The following is a 26628-nucleotide window of genomic DNA, read 5'->3' on the forward strand; positions in this document are numbered from 1 at the left end:
TATTATTATTATTTGCAGTTTTTGGCTGGGGCTGGGTTGAACCACCACCTTTGGTATATGGAGCCAGCACCCTACTCCGTTGAGCCACAGGTGCCGCCCATCAAATAGTTATTGATGACAATTAGACACATGCAGCTGGCCCAGCCCTTCTACTAGGGGAGCTGATGGTTTTATTCCCCTTCAGGAAAATTTTGCCTCCTCTGGTCTCAGTTTGGATATAAATGTTGTCAGCTTCATGACCTGAAATTAAGAGCGAGCATCTTCTTTCTCCCTTTCAGGGCTGGTAGAAGGACCAAGTTTTACAGTGTGGAATTCATGACACTGTGACAGCTGAGAAAAATGATGCCTGACACAGTCATGTTTCTACTTAAATAGTATCTACCTCTTGCACTGGGTGTTCTCTTTTTGATAATCACAATTAATTCAACACTCGGCCTAGTCAAGGCAGACTGGATACTTGAGCAAGAGTATGTTTTATCTCCATCTAACACGAAATCTAGATGTTCCCTAAGAGTGCATAGGTCTTCATCTAAGGAGAAAAAGGAAGAGGGAACTAGAGCGTCCCCATGACGTGCAGGAAGGCTGTGTTGACATTCTACGTTAGCAAATTAGGCTGCTTGAAACGAGCGCAGAAGTGTAAGTACCATGTCTCAGTTTCTGGTCATTTTGGGTCCTCTGAAGGTACGCCTACCTAAGAAATGTATTTAATGTTCAGTAGTGAGGCTCGGCTGTTTTCATACTTCTCTCTCTGGTTGCATTTAAAAATGAAACAAATAATCTTTATTGTAATAATATGCCCAGTTAGTCCTCTGGGCAATCTTTGCAAAATTTGCTCATATCAATGAATTTATGGCTTTCACAGGAAAGTTATAACCCAGTTATAACCTAAGAATAGGGGGAAGGGGGAGAGGGAGGGGAGGGAGGGGGAAGGATGTGTAGAGGGAGGGTGATTGGTGGGACCACACCTGTGATGCATCTTACAAGGGTATATGTGAAACTTAGTAAATGTAGAATGTAAATGTCTTAACACAATAACTAAGAAAATGCCAGGAAGGTTTTGTTAACCAGTGTGATGAAAATGTGTCAAACGGTCTATAAAACCAGTGTATGGCGCCCCATGATCGCATTAACACAGCTATGATTTAATAAAAAAATTGCTCATATCATATTAAAAATAAGCATTATAACAAATTTGTGCCAAGTCCCAATAGTCCTGTTTTCCATGTGGCTTGTGGTAATCATATTTTTTCAGGAATGTAGGTTGCAACCATAGTGGTCTATTATAAATTTATTGTAATTCTTGTCTTTAACATGCAAGCAAGACCTGAGTGATTCTTAAATAAGCCTCTGAAATAGTAATGTACTTATTTATAGAAAATGCGACTTTCCGCATTTTAGTGCCCAAACCCAGAACTCCCATCTCCCCAAACAGTCCCATCTGTTCTACAATACACAGATCTCCATTAATAGATTTAAAAATAATTATAGGGGAGATGTTACAGATCCTTCCCGCAGACTTTGATCAATGTTTATTTTCAGGAAAGTGAACCAGTACAGTATTAATTTTCATTACATATTCCATTTGAGAACAGTAATCATGAAAAAAATGAAACTATTGAGTTCAGGATCGATTTTCTTGTCTTTGCAGCAATGACTGAAGCTTCAGGATGCGGCAATAGAAAGACTTTTTCCAGACACGGCTTTGACATCCTCATCTTAGAGTATTAAAGACAATATTCGGCCGTACTCAGTGGGGTTGTAATCTTACTGGGTCTGAACGCAGACCTTTCTCTGTGGCTGTTTCTGCACTTTGCAAGCAGGGTGTCGGGAAATGTGGACCTGGTGTGACATAACATAAATTGATGACATTTATTGGTAGATTCCAAGGATCAGCAGGTGGCAGGCGTTTTGTTGGGCACTTGCCTTGTATATACAGTAGAACCTTAGTAGAACCTCCATGGCTGACCCCGCCCTACACTGACCACCTCCTGAAGTTGACTGAAGTTTCGTGGACATGCCCCACGGGTGCTTGTCAGCACAGTAGGCCGTGTTCCTCATGTTGACTCCCTCCGTATGTTGACCAGTTCGTTACAGTCCCATGGGTGGTCAGCTTACAGAGGTTCCCCTGTGATTTTTTCAGTTAATGTTTGTAACAATTTTACATCCATTTTATGGGTGTGAAAACAGACTCAGGGGAGCTGAAGAATGTGTCCAAATTCCCACAGGTGTTACGTGACTGAATCAATATCTGAACCCGGGTCTGTCTGATATCAAAACTCCTTGTGCTCTTTGGGCCTGTTATTTTATCATCAAATTTTGGAGCCTCAGAAACAGGGAGGGAGAAATGGAGGGCTCTTCACAGAGGGGAGGAAGACGAACAAGTGAACAGAGCTCGATAGGGGAAGAGAGAGGTGACTGCACCTGGGAATTCCACGAGAATGGGAATTAAGAAGATATGACTCTGGTTCAGGGTCTGGTGTTAAATTAACAGGACTTTGGAGACATCACATGACAATCATCATTTAATTCCTTGGCAAAATGTGGAAGTTGGACTTGGTGGTTGTCTAGGCTGGTCCCGTGAATTCCAGGCGTTCAGAGAGTGCGACAGCTACTAGGAAGCACGGTAACCAAATGTGGCGCTCCCCTGCATGTGAAAGCAGACACATCTATACAAAATAGGTACTGTTGCCTTCATTTAAAACAGTTTTGTTGCACGTTTTTTATGTGCTAGGAACTTACTGGGCACAGTTATGGGAAAAACATAGTCCACATCCGTCCCAGGGATCACTGTGTCAAGGGACAATAGCCCTTAATTATCACCTTAAATGCATAATGCAGCCCTTAAATGCATTATGTAATAAACGCATAGCTACAAGCTGTGGTGCTAGTATTAAAAGTTTAGGATTATCTGAAAAACCGTGCCTGATGATCTAATTTAGATTAGTGTGGGCGTGGGAGGTTTCTCTGAGGGAGTAATATTTATACCAAGACCTCAAGGATGACCAGGAGAACATTCCAGGCAGGTGAACATGTGGAAAGAGCCTGGGCTCTCAGAGAAATGTTCTGGACTAGATCCACATGACCCTTCACCAGTTTTGCGGGGTCCCCTCCCCTGCCCCAACAGTCTTGGTGGCTGTCATGACAGAGACCTAGACCCATTTTTCACACCACCAGCTGTCTCCTGTTCTCCCAGAAGGAAGCCAGGCTTTGGTGGGGACTCCATCTTAATGCAGTGAGTCGTATGAGAAAGTGTTAAAACATCCAAGAAGTCGACTCCATTCTATGGAAACTTTTCTAGAACATGGAACCAAAAGGGGCCATACTCACAGAGAAAAACCCAGTCATCTAAACCTAAATAAACAAAAATGTACTGACCAGTCTTACTAATGACCAGAGATATAAAGCTACAAAATAAAATATTAATAAATAGATTCTTAAAAATCGATTTTTGTAGATTTTTGTAAAATCTGCATGTAAAAATTATAATTACACGAAGAACATGTGGAACTTACTCCCCATGTACAAAAACATCAGTGACGCGGATTCTGTTATGTATTTAACACTAAGTCAAAGGGGCAAAACCCCCAAATCATTTCAATGACCTCTGATGTCCTTCTTGAGTCCAAGATGAGGATGAGGACGAGAGGCTGTGGCAGCCGTGCCACAGGAGCTGCCTTGACAGCAAGCTTGTTTCTACCGGGCACAGTAAACTGGGAACAAAAATTGTACATTTCTTGGAGACCAAAAAAAGAACCCCAAGAAAAGAAGTTTTTGAGAGAACCGCTGGAAATTCCACTAGCCCATCAACCCCTGAAAAGCCAAGGACTAAAAAGGCCTTCTAAGCGGCCTGCAGGAGAGAAGCATTTTCTGTAGCTGGAGCATAAGGAATAGACCCCAGCGGGCAGAGCTCTGGGGAACCACTGCAGAGCCCTGGGATGGAACAGGTCTGTATCAGCCACCTTCACGGGCCTCAAATGCTGTGTTGCAATTGTGCTGGGCATTTACCACTGTGCTGTTTTTCCATAATTGTTTTTTTCTTCTGATCAATCTCTGCAGGGGCTAAGAAACAGCAGCCAAGGGTGGGAAGAGATGTGAAAGAGGGAAGGGGGAAACTCCCCCCATTTTCTATATGAAGGCCATCAAGGTTAAATGTAGGTCCCACCTGGCTAGGTAGAGATTTTTCCTTTGAGTAAGTTTGGAAAAAATTAAACACCATATTAAAATAGACATATACTTCTCAGGCAGTCCTGCACTTTATAATGCTTGAAAGTTACAAGGAGAAAGTTTAGTAGGTAGAAAGGATCTCAGAAGTGATGGGACCTTGTTGAGTTTTCACTCAGGGGTGAGGAAGAAGTCAATGCAGGCAGGTTAACAGGGAGTGAAGGTAATCAATCAATCGTTTTCATGATCAATCCAAATAAATCCAGCTCCTTTGTAAATCTTTAGAGGCAATTTTAGGGGTTATTTTCACAACAGATAATTTTTGTTTCATTCTGTTAACTTCAAGCTGACCCCACCTACTTGCATAAAATGTCCTGTTTTATTTGATTATTTTAAAACTTTGGAAAACTTGTATGAACAAATTAGTGTTACCCCCAAAACAGTTACTTTAAGAAAGGATATCCTTTAAAGCTGCTTTACTCAAAGCATTTTAAATATTTTTCTTAGATTTTTAGGTGTTGAAATGTACCGTAAGCTGATGATACTTCTGGGTTACTTTATAAATAGCTTTTTGTTCAAACTCCAATGATGCGCTGACAGCCTGTGTTACTGCTCATAACTATAGCTAATTTGAGCCATTGAACAAAAGGATTTCTGGAACACATCTTCACTTCCATTCAGAACATTGCTTGAGGTACAGCACTTGACAGATTTTCAGATGAAACGGTGCCAGAAATTTAATTTCAGTCTCAAATACCATTTACATATTTTTATTAAAAAAAGATTTTTTTTTTGGCTTTTAGATTAGCTCTGTGGTCCAATCCTGATCTCAATAATGTAATTGCTTCATGTTTTGCTTTTTGAGTCAATTTTCACAGCAACATTCAATCTCCCAAATTTTAAAAATTAATTGTGAAAATTTCTATGTTAATGAGGACAGCATTTACATGGTTTAAAATACAAAAGGACATAAAAAGTTGTACATTTAAAATCTTGCTCTTGTCATATTTGACATTCCCATTCCAAATGGGGACCCATCCTTACTAGATTCTTGGGAAGGTTGGATCTACGTTTTTGGATCCTAAAGTTTATGCAATTTGTGACCCCTTTCAAGGGAAAAATAGAAAATCCTGAGATGTGGGCCCAGGCAGGACCTTTTCTGGCTTTCAACCAATTTCAACCTTCCTCTCACTCCTCCCACAGCCCTGGGACGGATTTCTGCTCTTCTTCCTGGGGCTGGAGCTTCCCTGATTCCATGGACTGTATTCTTGCCTGAATATGGTCCTCTCTGTTCTGTGATTTATACTCTAGTCATCTTCTAAGCTCCAGTCTGTGACATTTAAAGAAAAAAAGTTAGGATTCAACAAACTTCGTTATCTCTCAAGTAACCTAGCATTCAAGACTACTGCTATAAATGTACTTAGAAATTCTAATTTGAAACCCAAACTTAGAGTAATGATCTTTTTGTTTTAGGGAAGCATTGCATTTTTACTGAAGAAAATAAATGTTATTGTTTTAAGGTGTGAGAAAGTTTCAGAACAACAAGATTCAGAGGGAACTGAGAAGCCCTCCGATGTTATGTATTTTAATGTTGTTTCTGCTGCACCTGTCTCCCTCCCTGAGCTACAAGACTCCTGAAAGCAGGAACCCAAATTGTTTGGGTCATGTTGATGAGCCAAAATATTTGGGTAAATATTGAAGTGAGTGAATGAATCAGGAGGTCACTAAGATCATTACTTACATGATTATTTTAGTAATTTTGGATGAAACGTGGAAGAAAATATCTAAACTTACATAATGATCTAAGTTTCTAAAGTTAGTCTCAAAAAATAAAAGACTGACAAACTGCCCAGGTGAGTAGGGAACTCGGTGTGGTGAAGAAAAGAATTGAGATACACAGAAGCCTGATTGGAACAATGGGGCAAACTCAGAGGAGAGATTTCTTTTCAGCGAGATATGGTAGGAACCAGAAAAATATCTTCTGAACCAGCACTGGCATTTGTCCTATGTTCCTTGAGAGCAAGGTTGTGAAAAACAAAAAGAGCTGCTTCCCTGGCGGTGTCTACCTGGAGAGATGAACCTTCTCTGCAGCCCACTGTGTGTGGCAAGGCTGGGGGACACTTCCCTGGTTTAGGGGCCACAGGGAAGGGAGATGTGGGTGGAAAATGTTGATGACTGAGACAACAGCCATGTTGTCCCCATAGCACTTTTGAGGTCAAGAATTGGGTCTCACTCATTTTGAAACAAAATCACCAGGGACTGGGCAGGAAACGCAGAGGGCCTTGGAATCCCCCCGAGATGAGTTCAGGGGCCAGAGATCATCAAGATTACTACCCACACTCGAATCGTCCCCCAGGCTCGAGGACCTCAGCAAACAAAGGTCACACTGTGGCTAATGGCTAAGTCTTAGCAAATCTCTCTCTCATATACTGGATGATTCAGATGAACAAGTGAGAGGGCAGTTTTTATAAGACTTTTATAGGGACTGTCTTGAGAAAAGGCACCATGGTTACTGGAAGTTTGAATAAATTTTCCGGACTTCATCTCTTATTATCCACCAGAAGGTAGTCTACAATTATTTAAACTTTGATGGCATGAATCTGGCCCTGTCTAAAATTGGCAAAGGTGAAATTTTAACTTTCGATTTCTGCCGATATGATAAAGATTTTATTTCAAGTTCAAAATATCTAGTTTTCTGCTGTGACATCACCGGTGAAAACTGCCCAGCATTTGATATTGGACATCTCTTTGTGTCTAAATGGTCACAGTGCTTAACATAAAAAAAAAAAAAAAATCCCAGCTGGTTCTAATCATAGAGTAAAACCTGTCTCTTTAGTTCCCCGAAATCTATACTGGCATATTTATTCATGCTTGTCTATGGAGAATCGAGTCTTTTTTAAAAACATGTTAAATTTCTTTTTATGGAGTCGTTATTAATATAAATGACAATTATATAAAATCAAGTTATAGGCTGGGGACAGTGGCTCATTGTAATCTTTGCACTTTGGGAAGCCAAGATGGGCGACGTAGGCCAGGAGTTTAAGACCAGCCTGAGCAACACTGTGAAACCACGTTGCTACCAAAAGAAAAGAAAAGAAGAAAGAATTAGCCTGGTGTGGTGGTGCACAAAGCTGGGGCAGGAGGATCACCGGAGCTCAGATGTGAGAGGGGGCAGGGAGCTATGATGGTGCCGGTGCTCTCCACCCTGAGCTACCGAGTGAGACCCCAGCTCAAGAAAAAAAGTTATAAAAGTGATTTTATTCAGTAACTTTCTAATCTACAAATTTTATCATCTCTTTAAAGTAAAAAATAAGTACTGGAAAATGTCTGAAACGGGCCACAGAGTGTCGTTTTTTGAGGAGTGACCGAATATAACAAGTACAGAAGTGGGTGTAAGTCAGGTCGTCTGGAGTACAGTTGCCAGATTTAAGGAACAAAAATACATGTACAGGATGCCCAGTTCAATTTTTATGTTACAAATATATATCTGACACGGAGCTGGTCATGGGAGGTTTGATCTCCTGACAATTTATCTAAGTCCATCTACAAGGGCCAGGACCGGCCCGGAGCATGCTTCCATTTAAAATAAAAGCATTCATTGTTTATCTTAAAATTAAATTTTACTGAGTATCTCATATTTTATCTGGAAATTCTAATTTGGAGGAGCTGGCAGCTTATCAAGATGCCAAAGGTCCAGTGGTGATTTCTCGTCCCGTGTTGTCCTATAGTCATTAGTTTATATTCAGAAGGAAGAAAAACAAATTAAATTGGACGGGAAAGTAGCCTTGAGTGAGATCGCCCTGGATTTTTCCTCTGTTGGCATTTGCCTTTGTATAATGCTGGAATATATATCGGTTAGAGAAGAGGATTTGCTGTGAAGTGTTTTGGGGTGGTGTAGCTGAGGATTTTGTCAATGGAACCATTTCAGAAGCAGCGTCCCACCCTGAGCAGGCCCCACTCCTGCCAGCACAGCTCCTCACGCTGCTCCTGGCTGTGCCTAACAAGAGAGAAGGGGGAACAGTCAGACGTGGGGCTTACTCATCTACTTCTGCTCGTATCTGGGGGATTCAGAGCTTTGTGTCCTTACAGTAGTATCGTTTTATTGTAGCCCTATACTTGAGGACAGGAATAAATGTTCTCATTTCATCAATAGGCTCAGGGAGGTTTAGATCAATTTAATGATCTGTCACCTATTTATGGAAATGATAACTACAAATTGCAAAGCCTCTTGAATTCATAAATAGTGGCAGCACTATTTAGGAAATGTGTTGCCTTTGCCGGGTTTTATTATTTGTACTAATAAAAGCCATAATTTATTCAGTTATTAATATACGTGGGCACCGCATACATGCTGTAGAATTCCTCTTTCTCTTACCCTCACAACCTTCTCCCCAGGTAGGTGTTATCATCTCCATCTTTTAAATAAAGGTTCATCTCTCATCCCTGGGGAATGTAATTGTCGAGCACATTGCGGGATTTTAAACCAAACTCTGATGCCAAACTTTCTACCTTAACTAACCAAGTTGCCATCATTTGACCTCTTTGACCTGGGAGCCCATTTCCTTAGGAGGGATGTAAGGCCAGAGGGGCTGTGAGGATTTGATCTCAGCGCACTCCATGAAGAACATTGCCACGTTATGGTAAAATCACAAATCTAAGCTCAGGAGTTGCGGGGAAAGGGGGAGTGATGACAACATAGCTGAAGAAGGCTTTGGGGAGTGAGGAGATGCTTTCAAGTTTCAACACAGCTCCTGAGATTAGCCCACAGAGTAGTCGCCCTTCCTCCAAAAGCTGAGGCAGAAATGCAAATAAGCTTTCCTCAGCATCATGAGAGTAGTCTGAGCTGGGGAAGTGGAACGTGGAGGACTCTAGTCATTCACACAGCCCCGTGATTGTCTGAGGGGACGCACTTGTTTTCTTTGGGGGGATATTACTGTCCTTTAAAAGTCAGGATAATAAAGATGAACAAAGAAACAAAGTGAAAACACAATCTGCTCCCACCGGGCATCATCAGACCAAGGAAAATGCTCCGGCGGCTTTTCTCAGCTACGTTTCGCCGACTCTGATTTGCATTACAGGTTTCCCCAGTGGCCGGAAGACTATTACCTCAGCTGCTCGTCCACATCCTTTGGCTGCAATTGTGGTAGTTGATATGATTTCTAAATACTTCATTGGCATAATTGTTTTCTATTCCCCTGAAGATGTTTATTAGGTAAATCAGGGCTATGTTTCATCATTTTGCAGATGCAAAGCTACTTCTATTAACAAACTCTTCAAACAGAGTCCACTATCTGTTCAAGATAATACAAGCCTTGGTCAAACAGCACAGACTGGAAAGCAGACAATGTTTTTACAACTGAAACTCGGCCTGCGTGACCTTGGAGCTTATTGACCCTATTGAATTTCTATTTCCTTCTTTGCAAAATGAGGGAGCCAAATTAGAAACCTGAGCCATCTCATCCAAATGTAGCATCTGACTATTCTTATACAGCAACTTGTGTAAGGCCATTCCACTGCAGGGAGCCAAGGCTGAGGTGGCAGCTGGGGCCACCACTCTGCTGACTGAGGAAAGGTCTGCTGCCCGCTGTTAGCACTGCTTTTTGGCAATCTTCTTCTGTCATTGAAAACGTGCCAGTTCTTACAAGAGAACTGATAAGAGCTCCGTAAAAGATGATTCTGAGAACTTTGCAGGAGCCTTTTGACTTAATTGAAGACACTGAGATGTCTGAACAGTTGGGCTGTGCCGTGAGGATGCACAAAGGTGGAATTCAGTCAATATCGAATAAATGAATGAATACAAGTATTTAATTATCGCTGGGATAACAGTCTCACCTTTGATTAAATTTCCAGAGATGGAACCATCTTCTTCATGTTTGCAATAACATTCCTACTCACTAAGAATTTGAAAAACAATAATATATCTGTATAATATTTTAGGGTTGGCACCTGTCTTGCATTTGCATTATCTTGCTTTATTCTCAGTAGAACCATATGAAATGGGCGATGATTATTATTATAGCTTTAATTTGTTTTTCAGGAGAAAACCGAGGTCCCTGGAGTCTAAGTTAGCAGCTCAAGACTCTGCAGCAGTAAGTGACAAGGGGGATAGAAGTCCCATTATTTAGCCTTCCTGCCCCACACTTATGCCTCTCCAAGATTTCAGTCATCACTGAGTGAGACGACCCCATGTGTACAGAGTACAAGGCAGGGGGTGCACCCCGGAACTTACTCCTCCTCCTTTCCTGCCCTGCTCTCCCAGCGGGGAAGCAGGACCGCTGCTCACAGGGCGGCAGGATTTGTTCTTCAATATTTGTTGAATGACTCACAGAGGCCAAGAGTAGTGCTGGGCCTGGGGACACAGATGCGAGTAAGACGCCACCCTGGCCTTCACGTTGCTATTGTCAGTGCTGAAGGCAGACTCGTAAATAGGACATACTTCCCAAACGGTGCTGCCTTCCAGGAGAGAGCTACCTCCTGAGAGCTACAGAGATACTAATCCAGCCTCAGAGTGTCTCAGGAGGAAAGAGGGAGTAATCATCAAGGCTGAAACGCGGCTTCGGCAAGGCTGCGATGGCTGGAAATGTGCCCACAAATTTTTCGACTGTCTCCTCAAGAGGTGGAGCATTTTCTTCCCATGAATGTAGGCTGGACTTGATAACTAGAATATGGCCAGAGTGATGACATTTCCCTTCCGAGGCTGAGCCCTGAGAGACTCGTGGCTTCTCCCTGGCTCTCTCTCGGGTCACCTGCTTTGGGGGGAGGGAGCTGCCACTTTCATTAAAGAGTGTCTTGACCACTTTCTGACGTCAGGGCGGCACTAGTCATGACTCCATCTGTGACATCGGTTAGTCTACTGTTGAGGACGTAGCAGCCAGCCATGATCAGGGGGAAACCTCATCTAAAACTAATGATCTGGGAGAGAAGGGCAAGGTTCTCAATTCACTAGATTAAAAAAAGAGCACACAGCCCCTCCTGCCTGCACCTGTGGTCAAGGTCCTCGCATCCCAGGCTTCCGTTTGTGTCTGTAGTAACTCCTCCTGCAGGGAGGGCTGCTCCTCAGGCTGCTGCACAAGCACGGCCCTTCGGGTGTTGGATTAGTCTTCTCCTGCACGAGAAACGCCACCCTACAATCCTGTCCACGGTCTGTGAGCTGCCAACTTTCAGTCTTGCATTTTGTCCCGTATGTCAGTATCTCCATTTTACTTAGTCTATCTGCCAAATGAGACAAGTTTGGAAATAAAATTGTTTGAAAGAGAAGTCTTCACAGCTAGCTGCTCCTGGATGTTAATCTACAATTCAATATAACAATAAAGAGGTTAAGCAATTGACGCCTCTCACAGCTGTGGGTACACTCATCTCAGCTGTCTTTTTGCAAAGAGAACGTAGGTATTTTATTCTGGGCCAGGCCAGGCATCACGTCTAAATGACTCTCCATTCTGTTGCTAAGTCACAGGGACTATCTTGCTGCTGAGCGTACATTTCATGGTTATTAACATTAGCTTCACTTCAGCTATCATGAGGAGCCGAGGCCCAGGGAGGTGTAGGCTGGGCAGGAAGACACTGACATCTTTTCCCATCAGCACTTTTCTTCTAAGATCTTTCCTGGTTGCAATTTAATCTCCAGCTATGTTGATGTTGAAAAACACTTCATTTCTCCTCTCTGAACTTCTCTTTTTCATTCATTCACTCACTCAAAGCTATCATGACTCTATAAGCCAGACCCCATGCTAGACTCCAGCAATACATTGAACGGAGAAACAATCTTTCCTTGAAGGCCACATATTTTTATTTCAAAGCAAAAACTTGGGCATCCAATGGGCCATTTTCTAGAACACTGAAGCCACCAGGATATGGACCAAGGTTACGAGGCACTGGGACAGTCATGTAGTGACTCACCCTCAGTCACCCAGTTTACAGGGGCTAGAACCTTTTCTTTTATTATTTTTACCAAATATTCTCCCTTAAGTTCTGGGATACAGATGAAAGAAGAGAAGACAAGGAGAAGAAGGGAGCCTGTTTTCTCTCTGTTCCAGGGCACGTTTGATCATATTCTCCATTTGTATCCCTTCCTCCCACTGTGACACCCGGATCTGTCCTCACCCTTCTGTGTCCCCTTCGTGCCCAGGAGGTTGACCTTCACAGTTGGGGTCACCAGCATCTCCTCCGCTCTGGCTTCCAGTTGGGTTCACCATTGGGAAACCTCCTGTGGCAGACGGGAAGAGCGGGGCGTTGATGTGGTCATGCACCTGCCCCACCCCTCACCCTGACTCCTGTGGCTCGGACAGTGACTAAGCGTCTCTATATACAAAATGCCATCACAGTGGAGCTTATTCCACGGCCTCACGTCTTTCTGGCCTCTGCCAACTCTGTTCCCCCCTTTGCCCCATCAGGACCAGCTTTTTGTTCATTGCTTGATTTTGGGTGTTTCGCCATCTCTGTTGTTTTCCTGACCCTTGAGATCCTCCTCTGTAAAATAAACTCTTTTCCACTGTCCAAAGTTCACCCCTTGTGAAGGTTCATTCCGTTTCCTGCTGGACCTCTGACTGGTGTGGTGAGGTGTAATTCTAGCTCTTCACAACATTTTCCTTTATAAGTTTGGCATTTCTTCATAAGCCCCTTAGATCTCCATTCTTTTTATGTGGGGGAAAAAAAAACACCTCATTTATTTACCCACTCTTGGCAATATTTTCTGTTGTTTATATCATTTAGGTTTACCTTTAACTACAACTAACATAAAACATTACTCAGAGTGGGTAAATAAATTGGAGTTTACTTTTATCATATAATAAAGAGAATGGATATGGTCAGATGCTGACATTGATTCAATGCCTCAGTATTGTCAAGGCTTTGGTTGTCACCTCTGGGATTCTGTGACCTTTTCCTCATGGTCACAAGATGGCTACTAAAGCTCCAGGCTTAATACCTGCATTCCAGGTAAAAAAAAAAAAAAAAAAAGAGGCAAAGTGGTATCACTCACATTTATCTCATTATGTTTTTAGAAAATCCATTGCTTTCTTTGAAGTATTCTTTCTTCAAAACATATCTGCTTAAGCCTTCTCTGTCAGAAAAGTCTTGCAGGGCCACCTATAGGTGCAAAGGAGATTAGAAAAGAAAGAAAAAAACCCAACTCTCAACTTATTCTATAAAAGATATGTGCAAGGAAAAAAAAAGGCTAGAAATAGATGTTACTTAATCATGAATGTCTTCTGTACCCTTCTTCCATGTAATCATAGCAGAGCACTGAGGGGCATGCGTTCTGAAGTCAGCATTCTAAAGTCCCAATGCTACGTCTATCATATCCTACCTGGGTGAATTTGAGAAACAATTTTTTTTATTAAATCATACCTGTGTATATTAATGCAATCATGGGGTACAATGTGCTGGTTTTATATACAATTTGAAATGTTTTCATCAAACTGGTTAACATAGCCTTCATGGCATTTTCTTAGTTATTGTGTTCAGACATTTATATTCTACATTTAGTAAATTTGACATGTACCCTTGTAAGATGCACCGTAGGTGTGGTCCCACCAATTACCCTCCCTCCACATGTCCTTCCCCCTCCCCTCCCTTCCATCTCCCCTTTCCCCCTTCATATGAAAGCTATAAATTGGTTTCATAGTAGGGTTGAGTACATTGGATACTTTTTCTTCCATTCTTGAGATACTTTGCTAAGAAGAATATGTTCCAGCTTCATCTGTGTAAACATGAAAGAGGTGAAGTCTCCATCTTTCTTTAAGGCTGCATAATATTCCATGGTGTACATATACCACAATTTATTAAGCTATTCATGGGTTGATGGAGAAATAATTTAATCAATCTTTTAAGGCTTTAGTTTTGTCACCTAAAAATGGGGATAATAAAAGTATTTCTCTATAATAGCCGGGTGGTGTGGCAGGTGCCTGTAGTCCCAGCTACTTGAGAGGCTGAGGCAAGAGAATCACTTAAAGCCCAGGAGTTGGAGGTTGCTATGAGCTGTGATGCCACTGTACTCTACCTACGGGGATAGCTTGAGGCTCTGTCTCAAAAAAAAAATTTTGTTAAAAAAAAAAGTATTTCTCTGTAAGAGTTACTCTCATAACCCAATGACTTAGTATATGTGCAGCATTTAGGACAGTGCCTGGCACATAATAAGCACTACATAAGTTTATATGTAATTTTATTGTTATTCCTATCAAAACTCCCAAGGAGGAGGCTGAAAGAAATAGAAAAAGTGGAGTCCAATAAGAAATAGCAAATAGGACAAAGTTTAGACAAGTCGCAAAGGTGAAAAAGTTCTCTTTTTTCTCCCTTCCCTTTCCCTTTGTAGGGGTGGAGGGAAAACTTTCCAATCGCTGTTTGAAGGTTCACTGAAAATCAGCTGGCATATAAATTTTTATTAGCATGTATTGAGGGGGGTAAAATCCTAGAGTCATTACTCCTCAACCTAATGCGGTACAGGTGCTTGTATAACTTTCTTCTTAGGGAAAAAAGATATGGGGAAGTATGGATGATTTTAAAGGGGTAATAAATGATTTTTAGGGGAATTCAGGTGGCTTGGAGAACATGCTATGGCCTGGGATAAAGTCTGTTGGGCCCACAAAGCCGACAATGTTTTGTGACAAAAGTCTGTCCAGGTAATTTGACAAACTTCATTCTTTCCTTCTGCAATGTAAATTAACTTAATGAAAACTCAGGGAAGCTACCAGGGGTAATTGCTTTTCTCTTTGGTGGGTTTAAACTTTAGGCAGATCAGGGAACTTAGGAGGACAACTCCATCCTGTGCTTTTGGATGTTAACAGATGGGGGTGGGGTTGAGGGGAAAAGAACAGAGAGACCTTATGCATCTGTTTCAGTTCAGCATGTCAAAGTTCCATATTTTGGTTTCTTAAGCCCAACGAATGTCTGAAAACATCTCTAGAAATTGTACGTTCTAAAAGATAAATTGGGGGCAGTAGAGAGAAAAATTGAGCCAATAGACAAATGGCAAAGGATTCCATCAAACCAATCTTTTATTTTTGGGAATAGGGCAGCCCAGCTGAACAGTTGCGTCCTACTGTAGAAGACAGTGTTGCAGATGGGCTTTCAGAGCTAGGCTTCTATGTATTATGTAGGTAAATAGATCTGTAATCACAGGTATCTTATGGAAACAGAAGAAAACAAAGGTCATTGTCTGGTTAAGTGTACAAGCTGGTGCTTCTAGAGTCTGGAGGCAGTCAGCTGACACCAGAGGCAATCTGATATATTTACTTATATTGTAATGTGTGTGTAGTTTGTCCAAATATAAACAATTCTGGTGACTTTTCTTAAAAGCCAAGTTGTTTAGCTACAGCTTGTAGGCCCTCAAGAAACAGGGAATTTTAATTTCAGTGAATGCAACCAAGTCAGAAAAATGGGAAGAAAATTCAGAAGCACTAGTTTGGAGACTTGTAGCCAGGAAAGAATTTAAGATTCAGTCCTAAATTGTAAGCAAATAATAAAAACTCAAAACAAAAAATGGGCAAGGTTAAAATCTAATAAGTGATGTACTATAGTTTTCTTCTGAAAGATGATTTTTTCCTCTCTCTAGGCCTTCATTTCTATAAAAAATAAATCACAATAAAACCAATTTATTTTAAAAGTAAGTTTTAGTCTTATTGTGCTTGATCTGATTATTTCCATGAAGTGCAATAAGAATTGAGATTTGTTGTGTAGGTTCTTTTAAGTGGGCTTTGCTGGAACTTTTTCATAAGACAACTCCGATTAGACTTTTTAAAAGCCTCTTGAGACTTAAAACTGTGTCTGTGATAGTTGAACAAATTGGGTAAATTGCTTTCCTGTCAAAGTACCCAAAATATCCTGATATTCTTGGGCCTGTCAGAAAGTGATATTGTTTAGTTATTTCAAGGTCATGAACTTTGCAAGGGAACCAGGTAGATGATTTACCTATGTCTTCATAAAGTCAACTTTAATCCTTCAAAGCAGTGTGGTCATACATGAAAATATCACATTTCAGGCAAAGCCTTGATAAAATAATAAATGTCTTCAATTGCATCCTTTTATAAAAGAAATTAGATTCTTATTGAGCTTATGGAAATAACTATATTGCCATAAAAGAAAAATGCTCATGAATAGTGTCTGAATTCAGAAGAAATTAGGTAAAGAGAAAGTAAGTGTTTCTATTTTTCTCACAAAAGTATGCTTTACTCAATTACTGTCAGTTATGAATAGCTTTTTGTTTATTCATTTATTTTTTTGAGACAGAGTCTCACTCTGTGCCCTGGGTAGAGAACTGTGGCATCACAGCTCATAATAACTTCAAACTCTTAGGCTCAAGAGAACCCTTTGCCTCAGCCTCCTGAGTACCTGGGACTACCAGCACCAGCCACTACATCTGGCTAGTTTTTCCATTTGTAGTAGAGACAGGGTCTTACTCTTGCTCAGGATGGTCTTGAACTCCTGAGCTCAAGCAATCCACCTGCCTCAGCCTCCCAGAGTGCTGGGATTATAGGCATGAGCTGCTGCACTTGGCAGTTATGAATAGCTTTCAAAAAAGTTTTTTTTTTTAATTTTTAAAAACAAAACATAAAAAGAATTAGCAATGTTACGAACACATAGTAAAAAAGAAAAATCATGTTAGTTCTTTATAAGTTTAGCCCTATGTAATTAATTATTGTTTTATTTGATGTCAGGCTAACAATTTTATGAGCCAAGTATTTTTCATTGGTGTTTTTGAAATTCTTACCCAATTCAATTGAATAATCTCAAAATCATCAGTAAGGATCTATTTTTCAAATAGCTAGCAGTATCTTTTTATTCTTTTTATGATTCTCCTTGAAGATATAACATGTGAAGAAATGCAGAGAACTTTTAGAAAAAAAAAATCATTACAAAGCAATTTACTGTGGGCAACAAAACTTAAAATGGCCATGCAATTAACAAGAAAAGCTGGTTATTTTCTGTGGTCTACAGATATTTAAAATAAATGACTGATAACATACATTGAGACATATCAGATTTTCAGGAATCTCATACAATTTTGGAACATATATTATTAATACATTTATACAAATATAACACAAAGTTAAATGGCAGTTTTTGCTTAACAATGCTTCCTCTATGATTTTAACATACCGAATAAATCTGTCTCCCCTGTACTTTCAAGATCCTCTTTTAGAATGCCTGAAAGTCAAGATCAAAAAGACTTAATTTAGAATTTAAGAAATATGACATTTAAAGGGGATTTTGAAAAGTTCTAACATATTTCTGGGGATCTAGACGTCTATACGCATGAAATGTTGTGTCCATGCCCAAGAAAGACCTAAGGAGATTGTAATTCTCCTCTTTGACTGGTACTGAGGCTGTGAATAAACAGGAAGTGAAGGCTCAGGTTGTAAACTACCAGAGAATTTAAGGCAGACACCAACACCCAAAAGAACCCCCTGGGGGAGGTTTGGAAACTTCTAAGATTTTAAAATAAATCTCTGTCCAATTACTAGCTGATCACTATGGTGTTTGAGAAGAGGCTTCAGGAGCTAAACAGTGCAAGGAATACAGATTTTATAAACTCAGTAAAGAAAAGTCACTAAACAGAAAAAAAGCAGCAACAATACCAATCAGCTGCAATAATAAACCCTGGACAGGGGGATTAATATGATTTAAAAAAGTGTTACATTATATTGCTGAAAATGTTGACAAGAAAATAAGCGAAACACCCAAAGAAACAAACTATGATTCATACACAGAAAAAAAAAAATCAATAGAAACTGTCCTTGAATAACTCCAAATCTTGGACTTAATAGAAAAAGACTTTAAATAACTTAATATAAATGTGTTTAAAGAACTAATAGAAGATACATCTTTAAAAAAAAAAAAACTAACAAAGAGTATCAGAACGACAGCTCACTAAATGAAAAATACCAATAACAGGGCAAAAATTATAAAAAGGGAAGTAATCTAGAGTTGAAAACTATAATGATAAAAAGGAAAGCCTCACTAGAGAAGCTTAATAAGAGATATAAGAAGGCAAAACAAACAAACAAACAAATAAAAACAGTGAACTTGAAGATAGTTCAACTGAAATGATCCAGTCTGGGGAATAAGGAAAGAAAAGAAGAAAAATGAACAGATCATCAGGGATCTGTGGGACCCCAGCAAGCTTACCAACATACACACAGTGGGAGTCCCCAAAGAGGAGAGGAAGGGGTAGAAAGAATATTTGCAGAATTAATGGCTGAAAACTTTCCCCAAATTGATTTTTATTAATTTGATACATTTAGAAACCTCAAAAACGTTCCCGTGGGATAAACTTAATGAGATCCTCATCAGGTCACATCACAATCAAACTGTTGAAAGACGAAGGCAAAGAGAGTCCTAACCACAGCCGAGAAGTGTCTCATGGTACAGGGAGGCTGTCCGGTGAATGACTGGTGTCCATCAGAGAGCGGAGACAAGCAGGGGGCAGGATGATGTACTCAAACAACTAAAAAAGAAAAGACTTCAAGCAAGTATTCTATTATGTATCCAACTCCCCTTCAAAGTGAAGAAGTAATTAAGACTTTCCCAGAGAAAGAAAAACTAAGAGAAGCTGTGAGGGTGCCTCCTTTACAAGAAATATTGAGGGGCGTGTTTTATGCTGTGACACATAGAAAATGACAGTGGACACTAACTTGAAACCCTGTGAAGAAGTAGAACAGTTACCAAAAAACCTTAATATGGTAGCTAAGAAACAACTACATAAAGCAATACTTATAGAACTTTGGTAATTGGTTTATAATTCATAAAGATATAATTTGCATCACAATATTAGCAAAGAGGAGGAAGAGGGAATGGAAGAATATTGGACCAAAGTTTTGATACATTATTGTAATTACATTGACACTAATCCAAAATACATTGCTTTAAGTGAAGATGATAATTGCAGTCTCCAGGGAAACCACTGAAGGAAAAAAAAAACAAACCAGCTAGAGTTATAGAAACCACAATATAATTAAAATGGTACTGTTGAAAATATGTGTTTAACACAAAACAAGGTAGCAATGGAAGATTAGAAGAACAAGAAAGATATATAGAAAACAAATAGCAAAATTGCAGACAAAAATGCTAACTTACCAGTAATTATATATATATATAAATTTATACATATATATATATATAAACTTTTATTTTTTTAGAAATGGGGTCTCTGTCACCCAGGCTAGAGTAAAGTATTATACTATGATAGCTCACTGAAGCCTCAAACTCCTGGGCTTAAAACAGCCTCTTGAGTAGCTAAATTTTTCTTTTTTATCGTGTAGAGATGGGAATCTCAGTACATTGCCCAGGCTGGTATCAAACTCCTGACCTCAAGCAATCCTCTTGCCTCAGCATCCTGAAACACTGGGATTTTACAGACGGTAATTATATTAACTGTGAAAGAATTAAACACTCCATTCAAAAGGAGAAATTGGCAAAATGGATCAAAAAAAATCATGATCTGACTATACATTGTCTAGAAGAAGCATATAATCAGACTCAGGAAAAGTATAAACCAATTTAATTTTTGAAAGAGAAACAAATATATTAAAACATCAGCAACACAAATCTTACAATATACAAATATGTAATACAATGATGAGTACAAAGATTATTATTATATAAGGGAAGTCATCCGTTCAAAACAATGGACATTATGGGACAAAAACTCATGCAATTATATAAACATTTAAAAAAAGAATGAAAAATGAAACATTAATTCACGATTAGCTTTTTTTACACAACTGCAAAGAAAATTTAGTTAAAAAGATGAAAATTTCTACCAAAAAAATCTACACCATATCTTTATTTATTTAGATAACAAGTATTTATTTGGTGCCTACATGTATCAAGACTTGTCTTAGGCATTGGTAATAGAGCAGTAAAGAAAATAAAGACCCTGTCTTCATGGAGCTTAAAATCCACTTGTTAAACATTTTTTAAATATTAGTTATTATTTAGTTAATATTTAAAATTTATTTAATATTCCCATTAAAGTCAGAAGCAATGAGAAAACATAAGAGGTCCTACTGAAAATGGTGTCCACAATTACAAATTTCACTGGGGTTTATCAATACAACAATTTTATGAATTTTGCAGGGACATTTTCAAAGGGTCATTATTAAAGGACATATAAGAAAATATGAACAAATGAAGACCTATTCCATGTATATGGAAGACCCTATATCCTAAAAATGGCAATTATTTTTTAAGGAACATTAAGAAGTGAATTCTTATATTAATATGGGAGACTAAAGGGATAAAGAAAATCAAGGTACATCTGAAAAAGGCTGGGCTGACAGATATCAAAGTTTACTATAAAATTATAAAAATTAAAACAGTTATACATTAATGCAGGAATACACATGTTAAGAAGTAGAGAGTCCCCAAATACGTATACGAATATATACAGATTTTAATGATGGAGACTGTATTATAAAACAGTGAAAAAAAAAGCCTATTCAAAAATGGTACTAGGGAAAAATAATTAGGTTGTCTCAAATTGAATAAAAACAAAGAAATAGTGTTGGATCAGCATATTTCCCTAGAAAAAGAGAAATTAGCTCACAAATCAATTTTTAAAAATAGATAATTATGTTTATTAAATAATATACCTTTTTTCTGTCATCCAGAGTTTCTCTAAACATATGAATTAGAAGAGATAATTTCAGACTGTTGAATCTAGCTCTTCAAACATGTTTCTTAAACATTAGTTAATGTTATATCCAATTTCTGGAAACTTTGACTACTTCTCCCACTGCTTAGAATATGAAAACTGAGTATCTTTTTATCATGTGCAGATGCAAAAAAATGTTTATTTTAATTAATGTAGATCTAGATCCTTCCTGTCAGAAGATTTATGTGGTACATAAATATATCTAACATATCTTACGGTAACTTAATTGTCTGCATCTTGGTACGGCTCTTCTCTGCCACTGGGTTTAATTACATTGCATTATGACTGGTAATTAAACAGAACAAAACATCATTACATCATTAATTGGTTTCAGAAGGCCTTGAAACCTTTTACCAAGAGCTCTTGTTTTTATTACAAGCTATTACCACTATGATCAGTATTCACAGAATTGTCTCTGATCCATGAGTTGTCAGGCACACAGTTGCCAATTATCTGGAATTTGAGCTCAAAAGCCGCTAATGTGGTTCGTTTAGGGTGGACAAAGGCCTTTGGTCAACCACATAGATGGCCACTGTTTTGTATAAGTCATTTTTAAATTTGTTCTTTTCCAAATGGGGGCATGGAAAGCCCTAAGTAACAACTGGCAAACTCATTTGACCGAGTTGTCTGTGATTATACAATTAACATCAAAAATAAGTTGTTATTTACAAATAGCTGAGTTGTGTCTGACAATGACTCCTGATACTTGAAGGCTGTGTCTGTTTCACCTCTTTCCCCTCATGCCATGGGCAGTGGCATTAGGGTGAGAAGAGGCTGATGGAAAGTTGCTCCAGAGCCCCAACTGTGGTCATGACTCAACATTTGTGCAGTTGTGAAGATGAGCTGCCGCATGTCCCCCAGCAAGGCCAGGGCTGTACTTCTCGCTCTGACATTTCGTTCGTCCTTTCATCTTGATGGTCACACTTTCAAGCTATCCTACGATCAAATCTTTTTTTGTTCCCCCAGTAAATATAGAGCCAATAGGCTGAGATACTTTACTTTATCCCAGAAATGATTTTACTTATGCTGTGTCATTTAAATGCTTAAAACCCGTGTACATAAGCTTTGTTATCATAGTTCTACATAATTGAACTGACACTAAAGCAGATAAAATATTTTGCTTAAGCGAAGCTGGCTAGAAAGTGATGTATCTGGTATTTCAGTCTAGTTTTTTCTGTTTCCAAAGTTATTAACCATTTTTGCCCTCCTGTTCTGACTCTCAAGAGGTTGTTTTTTATTGAAATTAAATGACCGCGCTACATCTGTTATGACCACTGAGGTTATCTTCAATGTGGAGACAAGGATGGTGCATCCAGGAAGGGTACCTCCACCTGTGTATGGAATTGGTCGAGGAATTTGAGGGTGAAACTCTAACATTAGAAGTGATGTCATTCTTGGACACTGGGTATTTAAGTAGAACTTCTCCAGATGAAAAGCTGGGAGCAAAGTGGGAGAGAACACTTAGAGGAGCCACAGAACTATGAGAAATCAGCCACACACTGCAGGTCATCTTTTTGAAGATTTCGTTTCTTTTGTTATTCACTAACCTTTAACCTAGCTTCCATATGCCAATCTTGCCTCTCGGCTTTGCTACAGAGTATTATGCTTCAGTCAAAATATTAAAGGTGAGCCTCAAAATACCTCTTCAGGCTCATTCTATCTAATCATCTTTGCATTTAGGCAGGCTTTACCATGAGTTTACTCATCAATTAAATTTATAAGGATTGTGTTCTGTAGATTATAGATGAAAAACAACTTCCCTTTACGCTGTTTACTTTGAAATCATTTTAGATTTACAGAAGTGTTGCATTGCAAAGGCAGTGTAGATAGTTCTCGTCCATCCAGTGTGCTCTACATTTATCAAACCTAGGAAATTAACATCCACACGTGACCATCAACTGAAAGCCAAACTTTGTTCATATTTCGCCAGTTTTTCTACTCATGTTCTCTTTCTGTTCTAGGATCCAATTCAGAATGTCACATTACACTTAGTTGTCACACGTCTTTGATCAGAAGAGACAGGTGTTAATTTTGAGTAGTGATGATCGCAGAGCTGTGGTCGGCTCAGACAGGTTGTCAGTGGAAGAGAAAGCCTCCTGATCAAGATCTCAAAATCCTGTAGACACACGAGAATCTCTGAGCCTCTGAAAGAGGAGACAATATTGGAAGAACCCCATGGGTCTCTCTTGCCATTGCTCTATCATTTACTTCTTATTGTGGGGGTGGGGGTGGTTGTTGTGTAAGATGATAGCATCTTGCTCCCTCTCCAACATGACCTTAAGGAGTCCTGGCTTTTCTCTGTATACTCCACATGGAAAGCTCTCTCTCTGGAGGACCTTCTCACTCTGCAAGGGGGAGCCCACAGTCCTCCAGCTGCTCTCCCTGTGAGTAGATGGAGGAGTCAGTCCACGTTCGACTGTATAAAGTAAAAAAACCAAAAAACCAAAAAAACCACAAAAGACTTCTTTATGGTGAATATGCATGTCCAAGACTCACAATTCCATTTTTTTTTATACTAATTAAAATGTAGAGAGATAAAGAGGTTTGATTAGTACCTTGTAGAACCTCCAACAGAGGTTGTTTTCTAGGCTCTGATTTGCTTTTTGGTATGATGTCATGAAAAGTAAACTAAATTTCTGAAAATTCTTTTCTTTTAAAAGCATAAGTAAGAAACGTTTCTATAGAGCACTAATATATTATCAACATTTCTCATGCAATCACCAGTAATCATGTGTATAAATGTGCATGTTAATATATTAATACTTGCAATACCAACAGACATCTCATATGTATTTATGTGCCTATGCATGTCTGCATGTCGATTTATACATATGTTCATATACACACACGTACATGAATACATAAACACATACAAATACATAGATGCATACACACACATATAGTTTTTTTTTTAATTTCAAAATACAAAGCAGGTCCAACAGGTTTGGGTACATTGATACACTCTACCATGTCGAAGTCAGGGCTTCCAGAGGGCCAGCCACCAGGACGGGGCTCAGTGTACACAGTAAGTAAGTGGTTATTCCTCCCCCTTCTTAATTTCCAATGTTCTGTCCTTATGTTATTTTGTGCCCATGTGCAACCATCATTTAGATCCCACTTATCATGAGAACAGGCAGAGTTTGTTTTTCCATTCCTGAGAAACTTTCACTTAGGATAATAGTCTCCAGTTCTATTCAAGTTCCTGCAAAAGACATTATTTTACTGGGTGGCACCTGTGGCTCAGTGAGTAGGGTGTGGGCCCCATATACAGAGGGTGGCGGGTTCAAACTCAGCCCTGGTCAAAATGCAACAAAAAAATAGCCAGGCATTGTGGTGGGCGCCTGTAGTCCCAGCTACTCGGGAGGCTGAGGCAAGAGAATCACCTAAGCCCAGGAGTTGGAGGTTGCTGTGAGCTGAGACGCCATTGCACTCTATGGAGAGTGATAAAGTGAGACTGTTTCTACAAAAAAAAAAAAAGACATTATTTTACTTCTCTTATGGCCAAGTAGTGCTCTACGGAGTGCATGTGCGTGTGACGTCCAGAAAGTACCCAGCCATGTACTAATAAAAATAAGATATGCATGGCTGGATACTTTCTGGACAGTGTATTTCATAGAACGTATTTTCTTTATCCACTCCTGTGTAGGTGGGTGTTTAGGTTGATTCCATACCTTTGCAATCATGAATTACATTGCCATAAATATTTGAGTATAGGTGTCTTTTTGATAAAAATGATTCCTTTTTCTTTGGGTAGATAACCTATAGAGGAATTGCTGGGTTGAATGATAAGACTGCATTTAGCTCCTTGAAGAATCTCCAAACTGTTTTCCACAGAGCTTGTACTAATTTGCAGTCTCACCAGCAGCATCGAAGTGTTCCTTTTTTTCTGCATCCACATCAGCATCTGCTGCTTTGACTTTTTAAGTCTAAATGTGACTTTAATTTGCATTTCCTTGATGATTAGTAATATTGAACATTTTCTCATACAGTGGTTTGCCATTGCCTATTTTGTTTTGTGAACTTTTTGATGGTGTTACTCTTTTTTCTTACTGTTTTGTGTGTGTCCTTTGTAGATCCTGGAAATTAGTCCTTTTTTGGTATGTGTGAAGATTTTCTCCCATTCTGTAGGCTGCCTGTTTACTCTGTTAATTATTTCCTTTGCTGTGCAGAAGCTTTGAATTTAATTAAGTCTCATTTATTTACTTTTGTTTCTGCTACATTTGCCTTTGGGGTGTTAGTCATAAATTTTGTGCCCAGGCCTATGTCTAAAAGAGCTTTTCTTATGTTATTTCAGAATGTTTATTGTTTTGTGCCTTACATTTAAGTCTTTAATCCATCTTGAGTTAATTCTGTATGTGGTGGCAGATATGGGTCTGGTCTCACTCTCTGTACATGGCTATCTAATTTTCTGAGCACTGTCAATTGAACAGGGAATGCTTTCCCCAGTGTATGGTTTTGTCAGCTTTGTGGGAAATCAGTTGGTCACAGTGATGAGATTTTATTTATGGGTTCTCTATTCTATTCCATTGGTCTATGTCTCTACTTTTATACCATTACCATGCTATTTTGACTACGATAGCCTGGTAGTATAATTTGAAGGCAGGTAATGTGATACCTCCAGATTTGTTCTATTTCCTTAAGATGGCTTTGGCTATTCAGGCTCATTTTTGCTTCCAAATGAAGCTTAGGGTTATTTTTTCTAAATCTGTGAAAGAAGATATTGGTATTTTGATGAGAAATGCATTGAATCTATAAATCAGTTTGGGCAGCTTGGACATTTGAACAATGTTGACTCTACCGATCCATGATCATGTGATGCATTTCTGTTGGTTGTGTCATGTATGATTTCCATCCTGCCCATGATCATGTGATGCGTTTCTGTTGGTTGTGTCATGTATGATTTCCATCCAGTCCATGATCATGTGATGTGTTTCCATGGGTTGTGTCATGTATGATTTCCATCCTGCCCATGATCATGTGATGCATTTCTGTTGGTTGTGTCATGTATGATTTCCATCCAGTCCATGATCATGTGATGCGTTTCCATGGGTTGTGTCATGTATGATTTCCATCCTGCCCATGATCATGTGATGTGTTTCTGTTGGTTGTGTCATGTATGATTTCCATCCAGTCCACGATCATGTGATGCGTTTCCATTGGTTGTGTCATCTATGATTTCCATCAGCAGTATTTTGTGATTCTTTTATAGAGATCCTTCACCTTCGTAGTTAAATATGTTTCTAATTATTTTATTTCTTTTCTTGCTTTTGTAAACAGTATGGAATCTTTTATTTGACTCTCAGCATGACTGTAGAAATTCTACTGATTTATGGACATTGACTTTAAAACCTAAGAATTGGGTGAATTTATCAATTCTAGAAGTTTTCTGGTGTAGTCTTTGGGATTTTCTAGATACAAGATCACATTGCCAGTGAAAAGTAATAGTTTGACCTCCTTTTCCCCAATTTGGATTTCCTTCATTTCTTTTGCTTGACTGCTTTGGCTAAGACTTCCTGCACTGTGCTGAATAGAAGTGGCGACAGTGGGCACCCTTGTCTTGGTTCAATTTTTAAGGGGAATATTTTCAACATTTTCTAATTTAGTATGATGCTGGTTATGGGTTGGCCACATATGGCTTTTACAATTTTGGCATATATTCCTTCTATGCCTAGTTTGTTGAGGGTGTTTATCACGAAAGGGTGCCATTGGTGAATTGGTTTTTACCAATGTTTTTTCTGCGTCTATTGAGATGATCATATGGTCTTTTTTTTTTTTTTTTTTTTGCTTCTGTTTATGAGGTGAATCATGTTTATTGATTT

General features: G+C 39.1%; 1 protein-coding gene across 1 annotated transcript in view; it reads left to right on the plus strand.

Moving 5' to 3' along the window:
- Positions 1-566: 566 nt before the first annotated feature.
- LOC128586469 (cytochrome c oxidase subunit 7B, mitochondrial-like) overlaps positions 567-26628 on the plus strand; it is a 32101-nt gene continuing 6039 nt past the window's right edge. The window contains exon 1 of the mRNA XM_053592270.1: positions 567-681. Within this exon, the coding sequence (XP_053448245.1) occupies positions 567-681 (115 nt within the window). The remainder of the gene's footprint in view (positions 682-26628) is intronic.

Source organism: Nycticebus coucang, chromosome 5 (assembly GCF_027406575.1).
Source record: "Nycticebus coucang isolate mNycCou1 chromosome 5, mNycCou1.pri, whole genome shotgun sequence".
NCBI lineage: Eukaryota > Metazoa > Chordata > Mammalia > Primates > Lorisidae > Nycticebus > Nycticebus coucang.